At 38.0% G+C, this 19,156-nt stretch overlaps 2 protein-coding genes across 2 annotated transcripts; both read right to left on the bottom strand.

Moving 5' to 3' along the window:
* Positions 1 to 11,619: 11,619 nt before the first annotated feature.
* Positions 11,620 to 12,916, bottom strand: LOC147492863 (uncharacterized). Its single transcript, XM_086567671.1, has 3 exons — positions 12,696 to 12,916; positions 12,055 to 12,205; positions 11,620 to 11,994 (listed from the first exon to the last, which is right to left on the bottom strand). Exons 1-3 carry the CDS (start codon positions 12,914 to 12,916, stop codon positions 11,620 to 11,622), a joined length of 747 nt encoding a protein of 248 aa, XP_086423797.1.
* A 2,316-nt stretch (positions 12,917 to 15,232) lies between these two features.
* LOC147492862 (uncharacterized) lies at positions 15,233 to 17,940 on the bottom strand. Its single transcript, XM_086567670.1, has 4 exons — positions 17,803 to 17,940; positions 16,503 to 16,585; positions 15,680 to 16,421; positions 15,233 to 15,571 (listed from the first exon to the last, which is right to left on the bottom strand). Exons 1-4 carry the CDS (start codon positions 17,938 to 17,940, stop codon positions 15,233 to 15,235), a joined length of 1,302 nt encoding a protein of 433 aa, XP_086423796.1.
* Between the last annotated feature and the right edge of the window lie 1,216 nt (positions 17,941 to 19,156).

Here is a 19,156-nt window from a genome sequence, read left to right as displayed (position 1 = left end):
TTTATCTAGACTAACAAATTACAGTAATAGTGATTCTTAGTCCATACCTGATTTTTTTTCCTAATGAGCATCTTTATTCTATTTTTTCTGCACCTTGGTATGCCAACATTGTGAACTTTTTAGCTTCTAATATTATTCCTAATGTTTGGTAAAAAACGAACGTAAGAAATTTTTGGCCAGAGTTAAGCTATTTTACTGGGATGAGCCCTACCTTTTTAAGTATTGTGCGGATAAGATTATTCATCATTGTATTCTTTAGTGGGAATATAATGAGGTTCTATCCTTCTGTCATGACAAAGAGTGTGGTGGCCATTTTAGTGGTATGAAAACGGTAGCTAAAGTTTTTAAATGTGGTTTTTATTGGCCTACCCTTTTTAAAGATGCCCAAGTTTATTACAAGAGGTGTGTTCGTTGCCAACAACTTGGGCGTATCACTAAACGTAATATGATGCCTTTAAATCCCATTATGGTAGTGGAAATTTTTGATGTATGGGGCATTGATTTCATTAGTCTTTTTCCTGTTTCCCACAGTTTTATTTATATTCTTGTTGCCGTGGACTACGTTTCAAAATGGATAGAGGCCATGGCTTGCCGTAGCAATAACCATAAGACAGTTGTGTTTTTTGTTAAGGAATGCATTTTTTGTTGTTTTGGCATTCCTAAAGCCATCATCAATGATGGCGGAACGCATTTTTGCAATAGAGTTGTTGCTTCTTTAGTTAAGAAGTACGGAGCTACCCATATAGTGGCAACTCCTTATCATCCACAAACTAGTGGCCAAGTAGAAGTTTCTAATAGGGAAATTAAAAAAATATTAGAAACGATAGTAAATCCTGATCGGAGAGATTGGTCTAAGTGTCTAATAGATGCCTTATGGGCGTATCAAACATCTTTTAAAACTCATATAGGAATGTCTCCCTTTAGACTTGTGTCTGGAAAACCTTGTCACTTGCTCGTTAAATTGGAGCACCGTGCTATGTGGGCTATAAAAAGCTTGAACTTCAATGTTGATGAGGCGGGTGTCAAGTGTAAATTGCAATTAAATGAGCTTGAAGAAATCCCTAGCGATTCTTATGATCTCATGAAGGATTATAAAGCTAACATGAAACGTGTTCATGATAAACATATTTTACATAAAGAGTTTGTAGTTGGTCAAAAGGTTTTGCTTTACAACTCATGTTTGCATATTTTCCCAGGGAAATTAAAAACCCGTTGGTATGGTCCTTTTCTGGTTACTGAAGTCACCCCTTACGGGGCCATCACCTTGGTAAATCCCAAGGACAACAGTACCTTTCAAGTCAATTGCCAACGTTTAAAACATTTTCACGATTTAATGTCCCTAAATGTGGAGAATATCCTTTTACAGAACCTTGTCTATGAGGACTGACCTTTGATGTTTGGTGTACTTCTTTTCATTTCCATATATTGGCAAGGGCACCATTAAGGTAACCGGGCCCTCCCTTTGGAGTGTGTGGCTGCAAGTACTAGATCCTAAGTTCACGTTTAACGTAATTCACGCTTTCCACTCTTGCACATTTTCTCATTTTTGGGTCATGTTTTTCTATGGAGTGATTTACGTCTTTATTGTTTTATTGTTTTCCTTTATATTAAACCATATTCATAAAAAGTAAAAAAATATTAAAACCCTATAAACAGTAATCTAGCAAGTCTCGGGAATCTGACTTTAAAAGACTCACGTTTTAAAACAAATTTTCTAAGCCCTGTTTTCAAAAATTTGTTTGGAGGTGGGGTGTTTGGTATTTCCATTCTTGATCTCTCAACTTCCTATTCTTGTTGTTTATGCCGTTTAGTCGTACTTTGATTCAGGTTGACTATATCTATGAATTTAGATTCTTTTGATCACATAACTTATGTCATTCACGTGTTTCGAGGCATTTTGCATTTTCTTATATGTCAACCACGGTTAGATTTGAGTTTTTTTTATAGATCATTAGATTGTACTTTCTTTGCTGATCATTTTCATAGCTCATTCACCAAAATTGGACCATTAACGAATTGGGAATTCTAGTTTTGAGTACGAGGCATAAGACAAGATGGGTATTACAGATTTGTTTTGGGCTTGGGCCTAAATTTTTTAAAACCCTATGCGGTCACGTGCCCCGCATGTGCTCCCTTTTTAAAAAGCCCACGCGATTTTTCTTTCTCTTCTTCGTCTCCATACTCAAGAACACCGCCTAAACCCAAAAAACCTTGAGCGCGCACACCCTCATTTTTAGATTAACTTGAGCACACCCGTGCCCTAACCTCCACACAACCCCAGTTCCAATTTAAACTGAGTGATTAATTCACTATTCCACACCTTACCTTCCACACAAATTCCAAATCCAAAACTCAATGGCTCGTAAAACCCTAAAAATTCTTCCTGAACAAGTTTTTACTGCTCAACAATTTGCACCCTTCTTTGATACCGAAATCGCATTAGGAAGTGGGAAAGGTTGTGGTATTCTACAGATGATTGTTATTACCCGGATTTGGTGTTCTCTTTTTACAAGAAGAGGGTGGTTAATTGTCGTAGGATTTTTCTGGATGTGAATGGCAGTCGGAATAAGTTGACTACAGTAGTGTTGGCTGAGGTTACTGGCATTGAGCAAAGAGACATTGTGGTCACTACGCAGGAATCTAAGCTTGGTGGAATCGATACTTTGATGACGGAGATAGTGTTGGAAGGACGCTACAATCCTTGCTCGCATTGTGCTCGGTCGACGTCTCTGAGAAGAAACCAGTTGGTTGTGGCTCAGTGGGTTAGTAAGAATGTGATTGTCACCACGAAAGCCAGTAATGTCAATGCAAGTTGTCTGCACATTCTCTGGACCCTTCAGAACAGAAGGTATGGGTTTTGCATCCTTGAGTTTATGATACATGAGATTATAGCAGTTGGTGAACTTAATGTAGCTTTCCCTACATTAATCACGAAGATTATGTTCTTTTGGGGATGTGTTCCGAAGTCGAGTAAGGTTAAGTTGAAGGTTTATGAGAATGCATGTATTTATAGGGAGTGTATTCAGAAGGAGTGGAATTTGCCTAAGGTTTTGGCTGCTGAGATGGAATCGGATGAGGAAGAAGAGGAAGATACAGCTTGTTTTGATGTAGGAGTTTTGGAAAGGGCTACTACGGATGTAGCCCATGTCTTATTACTTCATCGTGGCCTGCGAACTCTCCATAACCAGGTATGAGACGATTCGTACATGCAAACTGATAATCTTAAAAACACATTTTTACTCAAACTTAACTAATTAAACTTAGAAGAAGTAAAAACATGGTTTAGTCTATTTGTTATCAAAGTTCTACTCTCGATTATCTTATTATAAAACTGGAGTCAGAATTCATTCCAATCCTAGTTGCTTAGACCTAATGATTTCTCTAAATTAAATAATTCTACAATATCAATGAGAGCAATTGTTTAATTATACTAATATGTTGAAATTCACTAGTTAAAGTATTCTAATTATACTATGACAATTTAATGAGAAGATGTGAATTAGAAGAAAAGATTAGGGGGATTTGATTCCACCTTGATTAATTCTTAATATGCTAGTATAGATTTGTTGCAATCCCAATCTTTATGTTTTCACATAAGAGTTAGGTCTTTTTAATCCCTAATTATTCATGGCATCTCTACCAACTAATAATTAGCATGTGAGGCAATTGAAACCCATTCTCATGGTGAATTAACTACCTTCTAGAGTGGAATATTTTAGTATAACTATTCTAAACTAACACATCAAGTCTTCATCAAAGCTTCAATCAAACCCCTCTAATGGAAGTTTAGCTATGATTTATTAGACTATCATAATTAAAAGAATAAGAATAAGACATAATGAAGAACTACTTTATTATAGATAACTTGAATTGAATTAATGGTGGCTAGGCTAATAAAACAATAACTAGGGTTTAAAACTAAAGAAGAAAACTAATTTATTATCTAATTAGAGAGAGTTAATTAACTAAGGGGTTATATCTAGAGTTGTGCCTTAGTCCTCTTTATATAGGAGAGGGCTAGGTTTACAATTTCATACATGGGCTTCGGAGCTATGTTTTGGGCCATTAAATCAAGCCCAAAACCTAATTACTTAAGTCCAAAAAGGGTTTCTCTGCTAGAAATTACTGTAATAGCTTTTTTCATCCACTTTTGCTCCTCTGATTGTGCTTTTCGAGCCGGTCGTTTTGACATATAGTAGGCCTAATTCCAAGGTCTGAGTCCAAAAATACGGCCTGCGGAAATTCTATTGACTTTTATGTTCTTTTTCTGCCCGCATTGACTTTGACTTTTCAGCTTTGACTGGGCTTTAAAAAGACGTTTTCTCCTTGAAACTTGGGCTTTAATCATAGAACTTCTTAGCAACCAACCTTTGCTCTTTTCTCTTGCAAAAGTGCATATTTCTTCACATATTTAACTCCAATACCTGAAATACACAAAAACACGTAAACAGTACTAACTCTTATTTATTATAAGCATAATTGGTTTAAATATAATATTATTAAGGGGTTAAAACTACAGTTTTGGGCTCTTATCACCAACGTTCTCTTAGTGACCTCTGTGAGGCTATCCAGACTAGGTAAAGGGCACATTCAACGTAACCAAGAGAACCTTCAAAAGAATATTCAGTTGCTCGGTGATAGTCACCAGGATCTCCAGGCTAACATGGAGACTCTCACTCAGACTCATCAGGAGCATTGGGAAGCCAAATATATCTTAATGCAGCAATAGAGTGCTTTTCAAGAAGAAGTTCTACGACTCCTGCCACCACATGATGGTTCTTCCTCTACTGACTCAGGAAGGCGTGAGCGTCATCGATGTAGAACGGATGGCTCTAGCCCTTCCTCATCTCGTGGCTAGTTCTTTAGTTGTATTATTGTTTTTTAAGAAATTTCCTTGTTTTAGTAGAATTTTTTTATTCCCAGTTGTTTAGTTAAGTAGTTAATATTGGATTATGTAAGTTGGTTGTTATTTGAATTTTAAGTTGGTTTAATTTTTGTCCAAGCATGCTATATATTTTTCATGAATCCCACATTTTCGACTTGTTTGGGGGTGGCATTAATTGTTTAGCATTGTATTTTACCATATTGACTTTGCCGCTTTTTGTGTATGTAGATGGTGTATGGATGGTGTAGATAGATGATGTAGATGGATGATGGTCGTTGAACAAAATAGAAGCGTATCAAAACCTAATTATCCCTCAATAAGTAAAGGATGAGTAGGGTATCGTTCCACTTTTAAGAGTATGTTTATATGAAGGACAGGACTGGAAAGGGGGTTGAGGGATTAAAAACTATGATTGTAGATATTTTAGATTCTAATGCTAAACTAAACTATACTATTGAGAATTTATAAAAAAGGGAATTCAAGAGATTAGAATCCACCAATACTTTTGATCTATGACCTTATGTTTCATGGTTGTTCTCATGAGTAGACTATAATTAGGCAATCGAGCGAGTGTCGATGCCCTCTTGGACAAAACATCATTAACAAATAACTCTACTTAAGGTTGTTCCTATGTTCATGTTACTAGTATATTCTTTCCTTTTATGTGAGCTTGGGCAGCTATTCAATGAATCACCATCTAAGGCAAACACAAGGAATACTTCCCTTACTCTAAAACACTACACAACTAGAAGAAAAGTAGAGAATAATAGTATAATATTCAATTACAATAAATAAAACCCTATTCTAGCATGATATTCGATTGCATTAAATAAAAGCATGTCACTAGCAAATATTCAATTGCAATAAATAAAATCCTAAACTAGCATGATATTCGATTGCAATAAATAAAAACCTTAATCTATACTTCCATCCCCTGGTCTGGGCAATGGAACTAATAACTAAAAACATAAAGAACTAACCTGATTGAAGAACACCATGAACCAGAAGAATCATTAAACCTTAAGCACCGGCTTCATCTCCTCCCTTGAAGGAGAAGATTAGTCTTCCATAGAGAAGGAAGAACACGAAGAACGAGAAAAAGAAGAGTCGAAGAACATAAGACTAGAAAGACTAATTTATTAAGACTCAGCTAGTTAAAACCGATCTTTTATTATTAATCTCTCTCTGCCTCAAGTTCTGGAGACAAGAGTAAAAGTGAATTGGAAAATTACATGAGGCACTTAGGTCCTCTATTTATAGAGGTTACAATGAGCTCTAGAAGCATTCCAAACCGTCATTTGTTTCCTAATACAAATAGACTTCTTTCAGAGTCCAACTTCGTCTCCAAAACTGAGAAGGAATTGGCTACATTGTCGATTCATGCGTCTGGACGCACTATTCATGCATCTCAGACGCAATCAATGCGTCTGGATGCTCGATCCATGCGTCCCAAACGCGTTAGCCGATTTTGTCTCTTCTGCTCTATCCTTCTATCCTCTTTTACGAGCTTTGGTCCAAGCAACAAATCCTTTAGTCTTGGGCTTCCAAATAGGCTTTAAAATAGGTCCAAGTAGCATCTTTAATAGCTCCAATTCCTTGGCCTTCTCCATGATTGTCCACAGGCTTCCCATGTGATCCTTAATACTCCGAATTGCTCCGTTTTACCCTTTTTTCTCTAATATTCCAGAAAACTCTCTCTTTGACCTGTAGAATCATAAAACATAACTTACAAACACTATTAGTCCACTAAGATGGCTAAACAAGAGGCATAATCGAGGGTTAAATAGCACTTTTTGAGCACTTATCACATATCCACATATTTTTTTGAATTAATATTGCAATGCTTAAAGAATATAGTTATATATGAGCATGTTGCTAATGTGGTGTAGCTAGAATTAGCTATTGTTGTTTGGTGCAACCTTAAGGGTTAAAGGCATTGAGATTGCTATTTTGATAGGATGTTTACAACCATGTAGAATTGTTGAGATTTTTCTCCGTTGTTTGTATTTTGGTTTTAGCAACCTTTTTTTTACTCCATCTCTTTCCTTATCAATTTGGGAACCTTGGGGACCTTTGTTTAAGAAACTAGTGCTTTATAAATACATGGCACGCCATATATTTCACACTGCACCTCTCAATTTCATACCACATGCCTTACTCAGAGCGCGCATGCCCTTATTTTGCAATGACACAGAGTGCGCGCCCGCACCTAACTTCCAGTATCGTAGATTTTTCTTTTGTCAGAAGGGAGCGTGGCGGCCCATACTTCAACATACCTCCAGTTATTTTTTCTGGGGTTTTCTACAGTCACTTCTAGGAGTTCAGTAGTGCGTTTGTTTGCTATGAAATCTCCTCAAATCATACCAGAGCAGTTCTTTGAAGAATTAATCGAGAGTGACACCTATGGGTACTGGTTCCGCAACTTGATTGTGTAGTCCGGATGGCAGCCTCTAATGGTAAGTGCTGATGAATTTTACTCTCCTGAACTTACTGCTTATTTCCATGATAATTGTAAGTTCTTTTATCGACCAGATAGAGAACTAGTGTTCTCTGTCGACATTGATGATAAAATAATGGATTTAAGCAAGTTTTTGTTAGCCTTTGCTATTGAACTTTCTATGCCTGCTGCCCAAAACTCATTGGGCTATATGGCGGATAATATGTACATCTACAACTATGAGTATTTCCATGAGACCTATGGGGCAGGGATTTTTTGTGTAGAGGACCAAGGGCAATATAACGTAGCCTTTGGTAGTTTGTCCCTTAACATAGGCAATATTATGTTATTTATCATGCTGAAGATCTTAATGGAATGGATTTTTTCTTCTGTGAATAACGCCACTTGTGACGTCTTCCTTGCTCTAGCTGAGGGACGTATGCTATATTACCTTCCCCAGACCTTAGTGTCTAGTTTAGCATGAGCCCATAGTATGAAGCATAAGTACCTTCTTATGCCTGTCTTGGTTTGCCGCATATTACTATGTTTCTTTCCTGAGTTCTGTACCCATTTCACGGATTGGGTTGGGGTTGACATTATAAGACCCACTAATTGCATTATACACTCTTTACGTGCTATGATTTGGCCGAGGTGGCGGCTACAACCTAATTGGGTTGCCCCTTACACCCCATCCGACCAAGTCGCGCTTAACAGGTCAGAAAAGATAGTTGATAAATGGCATGAGGCCTGGCAGGACACAAAGGAACCTCACTTCTTTATAGAAGGGGAGGACAACGCTTAGTGCGCGCTGGATATAAGGTAAGTTTTACTTTCTGTTAGTGTTTGCTTATGTCCCAAGCAATTTAATTTTTGTTATTCCCATAATGGGTGCAACTCATATAGAGTTGTGTCTATTTTTCTTTACCTATATTAGTATGCTCTGAATTTGTTTTGCAGGTGTTCTAAAATTTTCACGCGTTTCCATGGTATTTTCTATACTTCTTATTTCTATACTTTGAGCACAAAATATATTTTTGTTTGGGGTGGCATAGAAACACGCACAATTTAAGGCACCTATTAGGATATATATGTATAATATGCACTTTGTTTTCTAGTAAAAAAATAATAAATAATAAAAAGTATTTATACTACACACTTAAGAATATTTGTATTGTTTCTTTTTCTGTGATGGTAATAGTCTAGAAGTTTCATGTTAGCTCTTAAATTAGAATAGTTTTTAAAAACTTAGGTTAATATGTAGGTAATAGTCATTGCATCTTTCTATAAATATATTCCATGAGTATCTATGTTTGTATTGGCAGTAAGTTTTTGAAATCTAAGCTAGTATGCTTATTCTACAAATCCTGTGAGAATATAGCCTAAAAGCCTTATATGAGTGAAATATTTGAGTAATGACACATGGGAGAAGTAAATTCCGAATAGAGAAATCACACGTCAACTTGCTTGATCATTATACCATATTCTAAGCAAGAATTTAGGCCCTTTTTGGATCGATATAGCCAGAAATTCAAACCAATATGAAATTATTTTCCGCTAGTCGCCCCTTTGAGCCTTTCTTTAGCCTTTTCATAAACCACAAATTCTTTACCCTTTTACAAAAACAAAATAAAAATAAATAGCCTACCCATTTTTGAATAAGTCTGAGAAGTAGGATGCAATGAAGGAAAGAAAATAGAAAAACTTGTGGAAAACCAACAATTTGTTAGTTGATTCAAATAAGAAAAGAAAAGAAAGTTTTCATCCAAAGAAAAGAAAATAAATAAATAAATAAATAAAATAAAAAGTTATAACTCCAAAAACAGAATTAAAGGAGTCAAAAGCCAAAAGTAAAAGAAAAAAATGGCTAAGGATGGAAACAAAGTGTAGAAGCAAAGTAAGAACAAGGTTTCTCTAGTTACATATTTTGAAGATCCTATTATCTCATACTTGTCCTTTTGATTATCCATTTCCTTCCTTCTTAAATCATCACCTAATCCCCACAACACCTAATAAAAACCTCTAGCTCAATTAGGAATAAGTTGGTGTGATAGTAAGTGGCAGATGTGTTTGATCAATTTTGGCTTCCTTGTACGTCATTGAGATTGTGAGGAAAAGTGTGCCAACTGCACATTAGAGTGAGCGAAACTTGAGTGGAAAAGTCAGAGTATTTTTGTCTTGACATATTTGTGAAGACCTACTTAAGAACGCTATTCCAAAGTTTCAGAAACGGATCTGTTATTTCAGTTCATAGCATAGTTCATTATATATATATATTTATCCGTAGATGATTAATTACTATGCACATATTAGCTCAGGTTTCTAATTGATTATTCTGTATTCATTGCTAGTGAGATGTATAGATATTTGAGAATAAATAAGGAAACATTAATTTTATTTCTTAGTCGTTGTAGTATAAATGAAGTTTGTGAGTATCTTCTCTGTAAAACTCTCACGAGGCTATAACTTGTCCACTAGGTAATTCCTAGTGGTTTAAGGTCTTATTGCATATGGTCAATGCAATCGCACTCGGCGAAACGAGATTAGTTAGAACTCTATTTTTGGTCACTTATTTTAATTTATCATTTTTGCTTAAGGACAAACAAAATACTATTTGGGGGTGGTTTGATAATAGCCCTAAACTATAGTTTTAACCCCTTAAATATATTACACTTATACCAATTATGTTTATAATAAATAAGAGTTAGTACTGTTTACGTGCTTTTGTGTATTTCAGGTCTTGGAGTCAAATATGTGAAGAAATATGTCACTTTTGCAAGAGAAAGGAGCAAAGGTTGGTTGCTAAGAAGTTCTATGGTTACAACCTAAGTTTGAAGGAGAAAAAACCTTTTTAAAGCTCAGTCAAAGCTGAAAAGTCAAAGTCAACGCAGGCAGAAATAGAGCATAAAAGTCAATAGAACTTCCATAGGCTGTATCTTTGGACTTAGACCTCATAATTGGGCCTACTATATGTCAAAATGACTGTCTCGGAAAGAGCTTTCTAATGGTACATGCCTTGATCCAATTAGATGAGTGAAAGTGGACGAAAAGGCTATTGCAGTAATTTTTAGTAGAGAAACCCTTTTTGGACTTAAGTAATTAGGTTTTGGGCTTGATTTAATGGCCAAAAACATAGTTCCAAAGCCCATGCACAAAATTGTAATCCTAACCCTCTCCTATATAAAGAGAGCTAAGGCAAAACTCAAACTCTCTCTCCCATTAGATAATAATTTAATTTCTTCTTAGTTTTAAAATCCAGTTTATGTTTTATTAGCTTGGCCACCATTAATTCAATTTAAGTTATTTTCAATACAAGTGTTCTTTAATTATGTCTTCTTCTTATTATTATTTATTCCATGATAGTCTAATGAACCATAACTAAACCTCCATTAGAGGGGTTTGATTGAAACTGTGATGAAAACTTGATGTGTTAGTATAGAATAGTTGTATTTAAGAGCTTCAATTCTAGAGGGTAGTTCATTCACCATGAGAATGGGTTTCAACTTCCTCTCATGCTAATTATCAGTTAGTTAGAGATTCCATAAATAATTAGGGATAAAAAGACCTAACCTTTATGTTAAGCCTTGTGTGGAAACATAAAGATTAGGGTTGCAACAAACTCCATACTAGCATGTTAGGGATTAATCAAGGTGGATATCAAATCTCCCTAATTCCTCCTCATATTCACATCTCATTATTTAATTGTCATAGTTTAATTCAATAATAATAATTGCCATATTAGTTATATTTAAAGAATAATTACTCTCAAGTTGCTGAATTGTTAAATCACTAGTAGAATTAATTAGGTTCTAAGCAACTAGGAGTGGAACAAATTCTGACTCAAGTTTTATTATAAGATAATCGAGAGTAGAACTTTGATAACAAATGTCTTAAAGCATAGTTTACTTCTTCCTTGTCTTTGTAGCGTAAGTAAGAGTAAACAAACCTGTTTTTAGTATTATCACAGCACTTGCCTTATCATCAACTTCAGCCAATTATTAGGATTTGAACAGGTAAGAAGGATGCTCTGGTCTGTACCAAGGTAGACAATTGATGCCATTCAGCTGGGCTCCAGAGTGTGCATGAAGTATTCCATGCACTTCCAAGTGCAAAATGTTGGAGCTTGGAATTTTTGCAAGTAAAAATGATGCTTTTTCACTTGACCGGGCATGCTGAGCATTTGAACCTAGTTTGGTAAAGCTGATAGAGATTTGATCACAAAGTCTTCTATACCAGCTAGGTTCTCTTAGGTTTGAACCTGCAGAGTGTCTTGTTGGAGGGTTTAACCACTAGTCTGAACTTAACCAGGCTTTGTGCACTTGAACCTGGATTTTTGTAGTGTAGTTGCGCTTGAGTTATCAAAATTCTTAGCTTTTCTGAGGACCCAATCACCAGGTTTGAAGAAACGTTCTCTGAGTTTTCTATCATGACTGCGCTTTATGTTTTCTTGATATTTGACTAATTGCTGAAGAGCTGTATCTCGGCGTTCATCAATAAGAGCTTTGTTGTAATCTAAGACTTCATTTTCAACTCTGGAGTTTACTGCTTCAGTTCTGGATGTTGGAGCCATGATTTCTGTTGGGAGTACTTCTTCTGCACCATATGCTAAAGAGTATGGTGAAAAACATGTGGACCTTCTAGGAGTAGTCCTATATGCCCATAGGACAGCAAGCATCTGACAAAACTAGTTGCCTTTAGCTTCAGTAAGCCTTTTCTTAAGGGTATCTAAGATTACCTTATTAGTAGCCTCCATTTGGCCATTTTCTTCAGGATGGTAAGGAGCATAAAAGTTGTGCTTTATGCTCATAGACCCACAGAATTGTTGTATCTCTGTGGAGCCAAACTGGGAACCATTATCTGATACTAATTCTAAAGGTACTCCGAACCTGTAGATAATATCATGCCATAGAAATCGCTTTACATCTGCAGTAGTTATTGAAACCAAAGTTGTGGCTTTGACCCTCTTTGTAAAGTAGTCGGTAGCTACCAATAGAAAATGAACTCTTCCAGATGCCCTAGGCAAAGGTCCCACAATGTCGAGCCCCCATTTTGAGAAAGGCCAAGGGCTGAGAATTGGGTACAATTTTGTGGCTAGTAGTTTTCTAACTTTAGCATGTTTATGGCACGACACACAAATTTAAGTGATTCATTTTCCATCTCTTTGCATGTATGGCCACCAATAACCCTGCGTTAAAGCCTTGTGGGCAAGACTGCGACCTTCTGAGTGATTCCCACAAACACCTGCATGAATTTCTTTAAATATCATTTCACTCTGGGGTAAGACATCTTAACTGTGGGCCGAACCCCATTGGCCTTTTGTAAAGTCGAGCGACTCTTTCTTTAGTGAACAATACTGCGAATTTCCATGCCTCTCACTTAACCTTTTGAGATAAAGCTTTCTCTGTGGGGAGATTCCCTGAGTTCAGATACTCGATGAAGGGCAGCCTCCAGTCAAATTTTTCTAGTGCCAAGATTTTTATGTCCATTATCTCTAAATCATCAAGAGTTTCCTCTTTAGATTCTGCTTTAGATTCAGACTTTTCATTTTCAGTGGGGATGATGTCGCCCCCAATACTGCCAAGGTTACTAGGGTTCATTCCTTGATCTGAATCATTGATTGTGGGATGCTTTCTTTTGAGTTGTTTGCGTAAGGATGCCAAAGTTTGGTGATCCTCAACATCAACTGGATCTTTAGATTCTGAAGATGCACAATCCACCTATTCTCGTTTTCTTCGTTGATTGTTAACAACACAGACTTGTAATGTGTTACACTCTATAACATATGCCTCATGAAGTCCCATTGGTTGTAGATTGATGCTCGGCTCTTGTTTGAAATCAATTTGGATTTCTCTTAGTTCATCTAGCTGGATAGCTGTAGAGAGGTAAGCTAGTGCATGAGCGTGCTTGATTTCATTCCTTGGCTTTTGACTGATAGAGATTTTGTCAAATTGCACAGCCAATTTGTGTATGATTTCCAAATATCCTGCCATCCTTTCATCTTTTGCTTGAAAAGTACCACCAAATTGATTTGCCACCAAGTGAGAATCTGTTAGCATTTGAATGTTCTTCGCTCCCAGCTTAAGTGCGGCATTCATACCATAGATAACGGCCTCATAATCGGCTTCATTATTAGAGGCAGGAAAGCCTAGTCTGACTGATCTTTCAATTTTCTGTCCTCCAGGTCTGATAAGTACACAACCTAGACCAGACCCGGATGCATTTTTTGAACCATCGGTGAAGATGGTCCAGAGAGTTTTATTATTGTTAAATCTGTGCTTGCCCTTAGAATCGGATGTACTGGGTGGGAACTCCTCAGTTTGTGTAGGGAACTAAACAGAATGATCAAGAAGTTGTTCAACTTTTGCTAATTTTGGACTCAGTTGGATGTCATCCATAGGAAAATCTGACAAAAGAGAGGCTAGAGCATGCCTTTTTTCTACAGTCCTTGGCTTATAAACAATATCATATGCACTGAGGTAACTTGACCATTCAATCAACCTATTTGATTCCTCCTGTTTTCCGAGGGTCTTTCGTAGAGGATACTCCATATAGACCTTCACCGTTCTCCACTGAAAATATTGTTTTAATCGCCGATCTGCATGAACTAAGGCCAATGCGACTTTCTCAATTTTGGAGTAACGACTTTCTGCTGCAATTAGTGTCTTGCTAACAAAATGAACCAACCTTTCTTTGGAATCATCAACAGAAATGACTACACTGGCTGCAAAGTCAGTTGCAGCAAGATAGATTCCTACAGGTTCTCCAACCTTTGGGCTAACCAAAATTGGGGGAGAAGTAAGGTAGGCTTTGACTTCAGCGAAAGCCTTTTCACAATCTTCATTCAAGGTTTATGCACCTTTCAAAATCTGAAAGAACGGCATACATTTGTCAGAGTATCAAGATATGAAATGACCGAGAGCCGCAAGACGGCCTAAGAACCTCTATACTTCCTTTCTGCAGGTAGGGGGTGGCATTTCAAAAATAGCTCGAATTTGCTCAGGGTTAGCTTCAATTCCCCTGTGGGTCTAAGAAGTTGCCTTAAGATAGGCTAAATGAACACTTGGCAGGGTTAAGCCTCATTTTGTATTTCTTTAGTCGATCAAATACTTTCTGCAAGTCAGCAAGATCACTTTCTTCCTTTGACTTCACAACCATGTTGTCAATATAAACCTCCATAATAACCCCAATAAGATAAGCAAAGATAGTATTGACAAGTTTTTGGTATGTGGCTCCAGCATTCTTTAGGCCAAACCGCATAACAACATAGCAATATAGGCATTTGTCTATGATGAATGTTGTATACTCTTGGTCATCGTAGTGTAGTACAATTTGATAATATCCTAAGCTTGCATCCATAAAAGATAGATTCTTGAAACCATATGTCGCATCCACCATATCTAAAATTCTGGGTATAGGATAAGGATGATGTAGTGGGCAAGCTTCATTCATGTCTGTGAAGTCAACACAAATTCTGAGCTTCCCATTTTTTTTTGGTACTACTACAATGTTGGAAACCCAAGTTGGGTATTCAACTGGTCGAATAAATCCAGCCTCCAATAACTTGTCAATCTCCTTGTTCACTAAGAGTTTCCTATCTAGGGCCATTCTTCATGGTTTCTGCCTTACTGGTTTGACTTTCTGGTCGATGCCTAATCTGTGACAAGCGACGTTGGGGTCAATTCCGAGCATATCTATTGGATTCCAAGCAAAGATAACTATGTTATTTTCAATAAGGCCACCAAAACCTCTTTCTCTATTTCGGAAAGTTCTTCAGAGATGAAGGTGGTCTGACTTTCTTCTTATCTTATTTACACTTCTTTTAGCTTATCGACTGTTGGAGGTCCCTTGGCTGGTGCCTCCCGAGGTGGTTTGGTTACCCTCGGCGGTGCTCTGGTCCAGCCCTGCTGTAATTGTTATTTTTGCTCAGCATTGAGAATGGTGTGCCCTCTGACTTCTGACTTTTTATAATCATCCATCGCATGCTTATGGCATTTCAGAGTTGCAGTCTGGTCACTTCGGATCTTACAAGTTCCCTCTAATGTTGGAAACTTAATAGCTTGGTGATAAGTGGACACCACAGAATGCATTGCATGAAGCCAATCTCTACCTAGAATGACATTATATATGGATAGGCAGTCTACCAGAACAAAGTCAACTCTTACAACCTTAGGACCTACTGTCACTGGCAAATTAATTTTACCAACCTTTTTAGCTAGAGCACTATTAATGCCAATAATTAGAGTATCATCTTCCTAAATAAGATCATCGTTGAGATTCATGACATAATAGCATCTAGAGAATAGGATACAGGCAGAGCTGCCGGTGTCAATCAAAATTCTTTGGACTCTACGGATGCCAACCCATGTTGTAATCACCACAACATCATTGTGAGGATAGTATACTCCTCGCTCATCTTCTTCAGTAAAGGTTAGGCCTCCTTCAACAATAGTCTTAGCATAGAACCCAGATTTAAAGTTGAAACTGTTTACGTGATTCCAACTACCAATTTTTTGAATCTTGCGCTTCATGCTCCATTTTCTTTCATGGTTGGATGAGCAAACAGCTGCCTGAGCATGACATACCACTATCACATCGTGCTTGACCAAATTTACATGAGCCAACTTTTGAGTACCCTTTAGATACTCCTTCAGCTTGTCACACAATTTTGAGAGACTGACGCTAAGCTCCGGAAGAGTAAGATATTTGCTCGGGTAGCCATCTTGTTTCGGACTCTGTGAGACGCCAGTTTTGGCATCTTTGTTATGCTTCTTTTTGTCTTTGTCACGCTGCGGTTGTTCCTGCTTTCCTCTATCATTTGCAAAATCATTTTGTTGCTTGTACTTTGAATCTTCCTGAATAGTAGCATACCTATCTGCTCGCACTAGCAAATCTTGAACTATTTCTGGAGGCTTCAGAGTTAGTGAGTTGTACAGACCAGACTTATCAAAAGGAAGAGTATTTTTGAAAGCTTGTGCAACAACGTCATCTGGGACATTGTTGACCTCCTTGAGCACCACCCAGAGTTTTCTGACAAGGTCTCGAATGCTTTCTCCTTTCTCCATGAGGAGGGTGAAAAGAGTTCCAGAACCTTTTATGGTCTTCCTGTTGTAGCGATAATGTTTTGAAAATTTGTCAGTGAGCTATGGAAATGTATGGATTAAACGAGGACGGAGCTCGTTAAACCATGTCAAAGCTTCTTCGTTGAGGGTAGCTTGGAACACTATGCACATCAACGCATCATTGTTGTTAAAAAGCACATAGACGATCTGTACTTCATCAAGTGCTCATATGGACAACCATCTACATCATCGTACGTTTGAACTGAAAGTTGTTTGAAAGAACCAGGGGAAATTTAATCTCTGATTTCATCTATAAAAGGAGATTCTTTAGGTCCTTTGATTGCCAGTTTATGTTGCTTATCTTCCCGAGTAGCTTTGGAATCCATGACATTTCAAATGAGTTCTTGGACTCACTGCTCATTCAAGTTGTCACTATTTTCTGCAGAGCGACATTGTTCGCGCCGACTCTGTGAGTACGGTTTCTCCTTTCAGGGCTCCAACTTGGCTCAACAGAGTCGTGCCTATATCACCTGAAATTTGCTTAAGCCTTACATGGGTTTAGCTCTCTAGTTCGAGCGTAATCACCCACAAAATTATGGAGAGCTCTAGTTCTATGGCTTCTGCCCACTGTTGTCTACCTCTATAACCTCCATTAGTTCTCTGGCGAGTGTTCCTCGAACCATTGTATCCGGATTCCGAGGAATCTGAACCTCCAGGACTATGATCAAATCTTATGTTACTGCGAGAGCGTTACATGCCACGCTCTATATCGATTTGATCCGAAAAGGAATATCCGGAAACTGACATTGATCGTTCCTTGGAGTACTGGGAACGTCTTGATACTGATTTTCTTCGGTGATACTATGGGCTACGAACCCGTCTTAGTACAGCGTCAGCACCACCTAAACGCCAACAATTGGAATTATGTGGTTTTGGGTGCAGCTGGAGGCATGGCTCCTTGGATGATGCCTCCTTTTTTGAGACTTGCTCTCCCTTGGTACGGAAGATTCCTGCTGAGAGTTTTCTTCCTAAGGTCTTTTGTCGTCACTTATCCTAAGTTGATTATTTTCTCTGGTTAGCCTAAGCAACATAGACATTATAGTTTCTTCATCAGATGGGTGAGTGTTGTGGCTCAGATCCTGAGGACCTGATTCAGGCCCAAGGCAGCCATGCAAACACCTAGGCAATATGGATGGTCCAGATTGGGTGGAAATAGCACCCGACCTAGGCCCAAGGCGTTGCTGTAGATGCTGAGGTAGCATTGAAGGCCTTGCCCTGGCAGATGCAAATTCGTCTGTGTGTGTGACGACTCGAGTATCCCTAGTTGCATCTTGTTCCCCTACTGGTACAATAATTCACAGGTTCTCCACCAAATCTTCTTCTTCATGCTGGGCGTCTAGATTCTATGGGGGAATCTGACGCACATGCTGACGCTGAGCATGAACCTCGTCAACAACTGTGTGTTGTGTTGTCTCAGCATTAGGAGGAAGATTTTGTGCAATTTCTAGAGCTTGACTGGTGTCATCTAACTTTTGATTTCTTTTGGGTCTACCAGCAGCCATTGATCGTGATATCCAATAAAAGAGAAGAACGTGGTCGTGGGTTCAATCCCCACAAACGGTGCCAAAAGATGTCGGGGCAAAAACTGAAGCAAAACAGATCTACCCAGACACTCTTAAAAAATCTACCTTCTGAATATCACAACCCACAAAATGACACACACAATTGAATGATAATGATAGTAATAGGATGGTTTGTTTGGATGTTTGAGACTGAACCACTTTTTAGTTTGGTGGCTGCCTACATACCCCATAGGGATCAAGTCTCTGAAAGTCTATGGAGTATAGAGCTTCCAATGTAGTTCTGTTGCTGAAAAACTCTTCAATATGTAACCACCTGAAGATCTAGAGAATCTCTGGATATGGATCATTACCCCTAGTTTTTAGATACATTGAATAGAGTCAAAACCTCCGGATTCTGTGAGATCCAGTTGGGCCTTGTTTTCAGTTGATTACAAGCTTATAGTAAGGCTTGGCCCACATGCCATGATGTGCCCTGGCTACGAACTCGGGCTAATCCTGCAGATATAAAGGATCCAGTCCGGGTGCCATGTCTAGAGAACATGCCTAGCTAGTACATAGATACGTTATGCTGCTGGGCATTTTGTGCCCTGGCTACGAACCCGGGCTAAACCTGCAGATATAAAGGGTGCAGTTTGGGTGCTATGTCCAAATAATATGCCCAGCTGGTCCATAGAGATGTTGTGTTGCTGAGCATTCCATCGAGCTGGATGTCCCATTGTACACACAATCAATCCATCGAGCTAAATGTCATGTGGACCATTTATGAGGGTCAAATCCAAGTTGTACAAAATAGTGAAACACACGATGGATTCTCAATCAGTTGTACCAAAACGAGTCTGTTAGACTTGAGATGAAAGCAAAACTGGACCTGGGAATTATTTGGAGTGGATACATATTAATGACAGAAAAAATGAGAAACCACCTCACCAGTCATTAAAAGAAAAGGCCAGTTCATAACATGCTTTCTTGTGGATCATATGATTTTGTCTGAAATTTCCTCTCAGTGTGTACTTGAAGGACACCCTAAAAAACACTCTAATCAAGGTCTCCCTAATTGTAGAAGTGGACTTGTAGCCAACCGGCTGGACGAAAGACAACCTACTTGCTGAATTGTAGAATAACTGAGATAAAGTTTCATGAGAAGCAGTCTTCGAAAGCAAAACTATTAAGAACCACAAGAATGTAATGTGTGTAT

This window comes from Coptis chinensis, chromosome 6 (assembly GCF_015680905.1).
Source record: "Coptis chinensis isolate HL-2020 chromosome 6, ASM1568090v1, whole genome shotgun sequence".
NCBI classification, from domain to species: domain Eukaryota; kingdom Viridiplantae; phylum Streptophyta; class Magnoliopsida; order Ranunculales; family Ranunculaceae; genus Coptis; species Coptis chinensis.
Note: the sequence above shows the minus strand (reverse complement) of the source record. Positions and strands in the feature narration are given on the sequence as shown.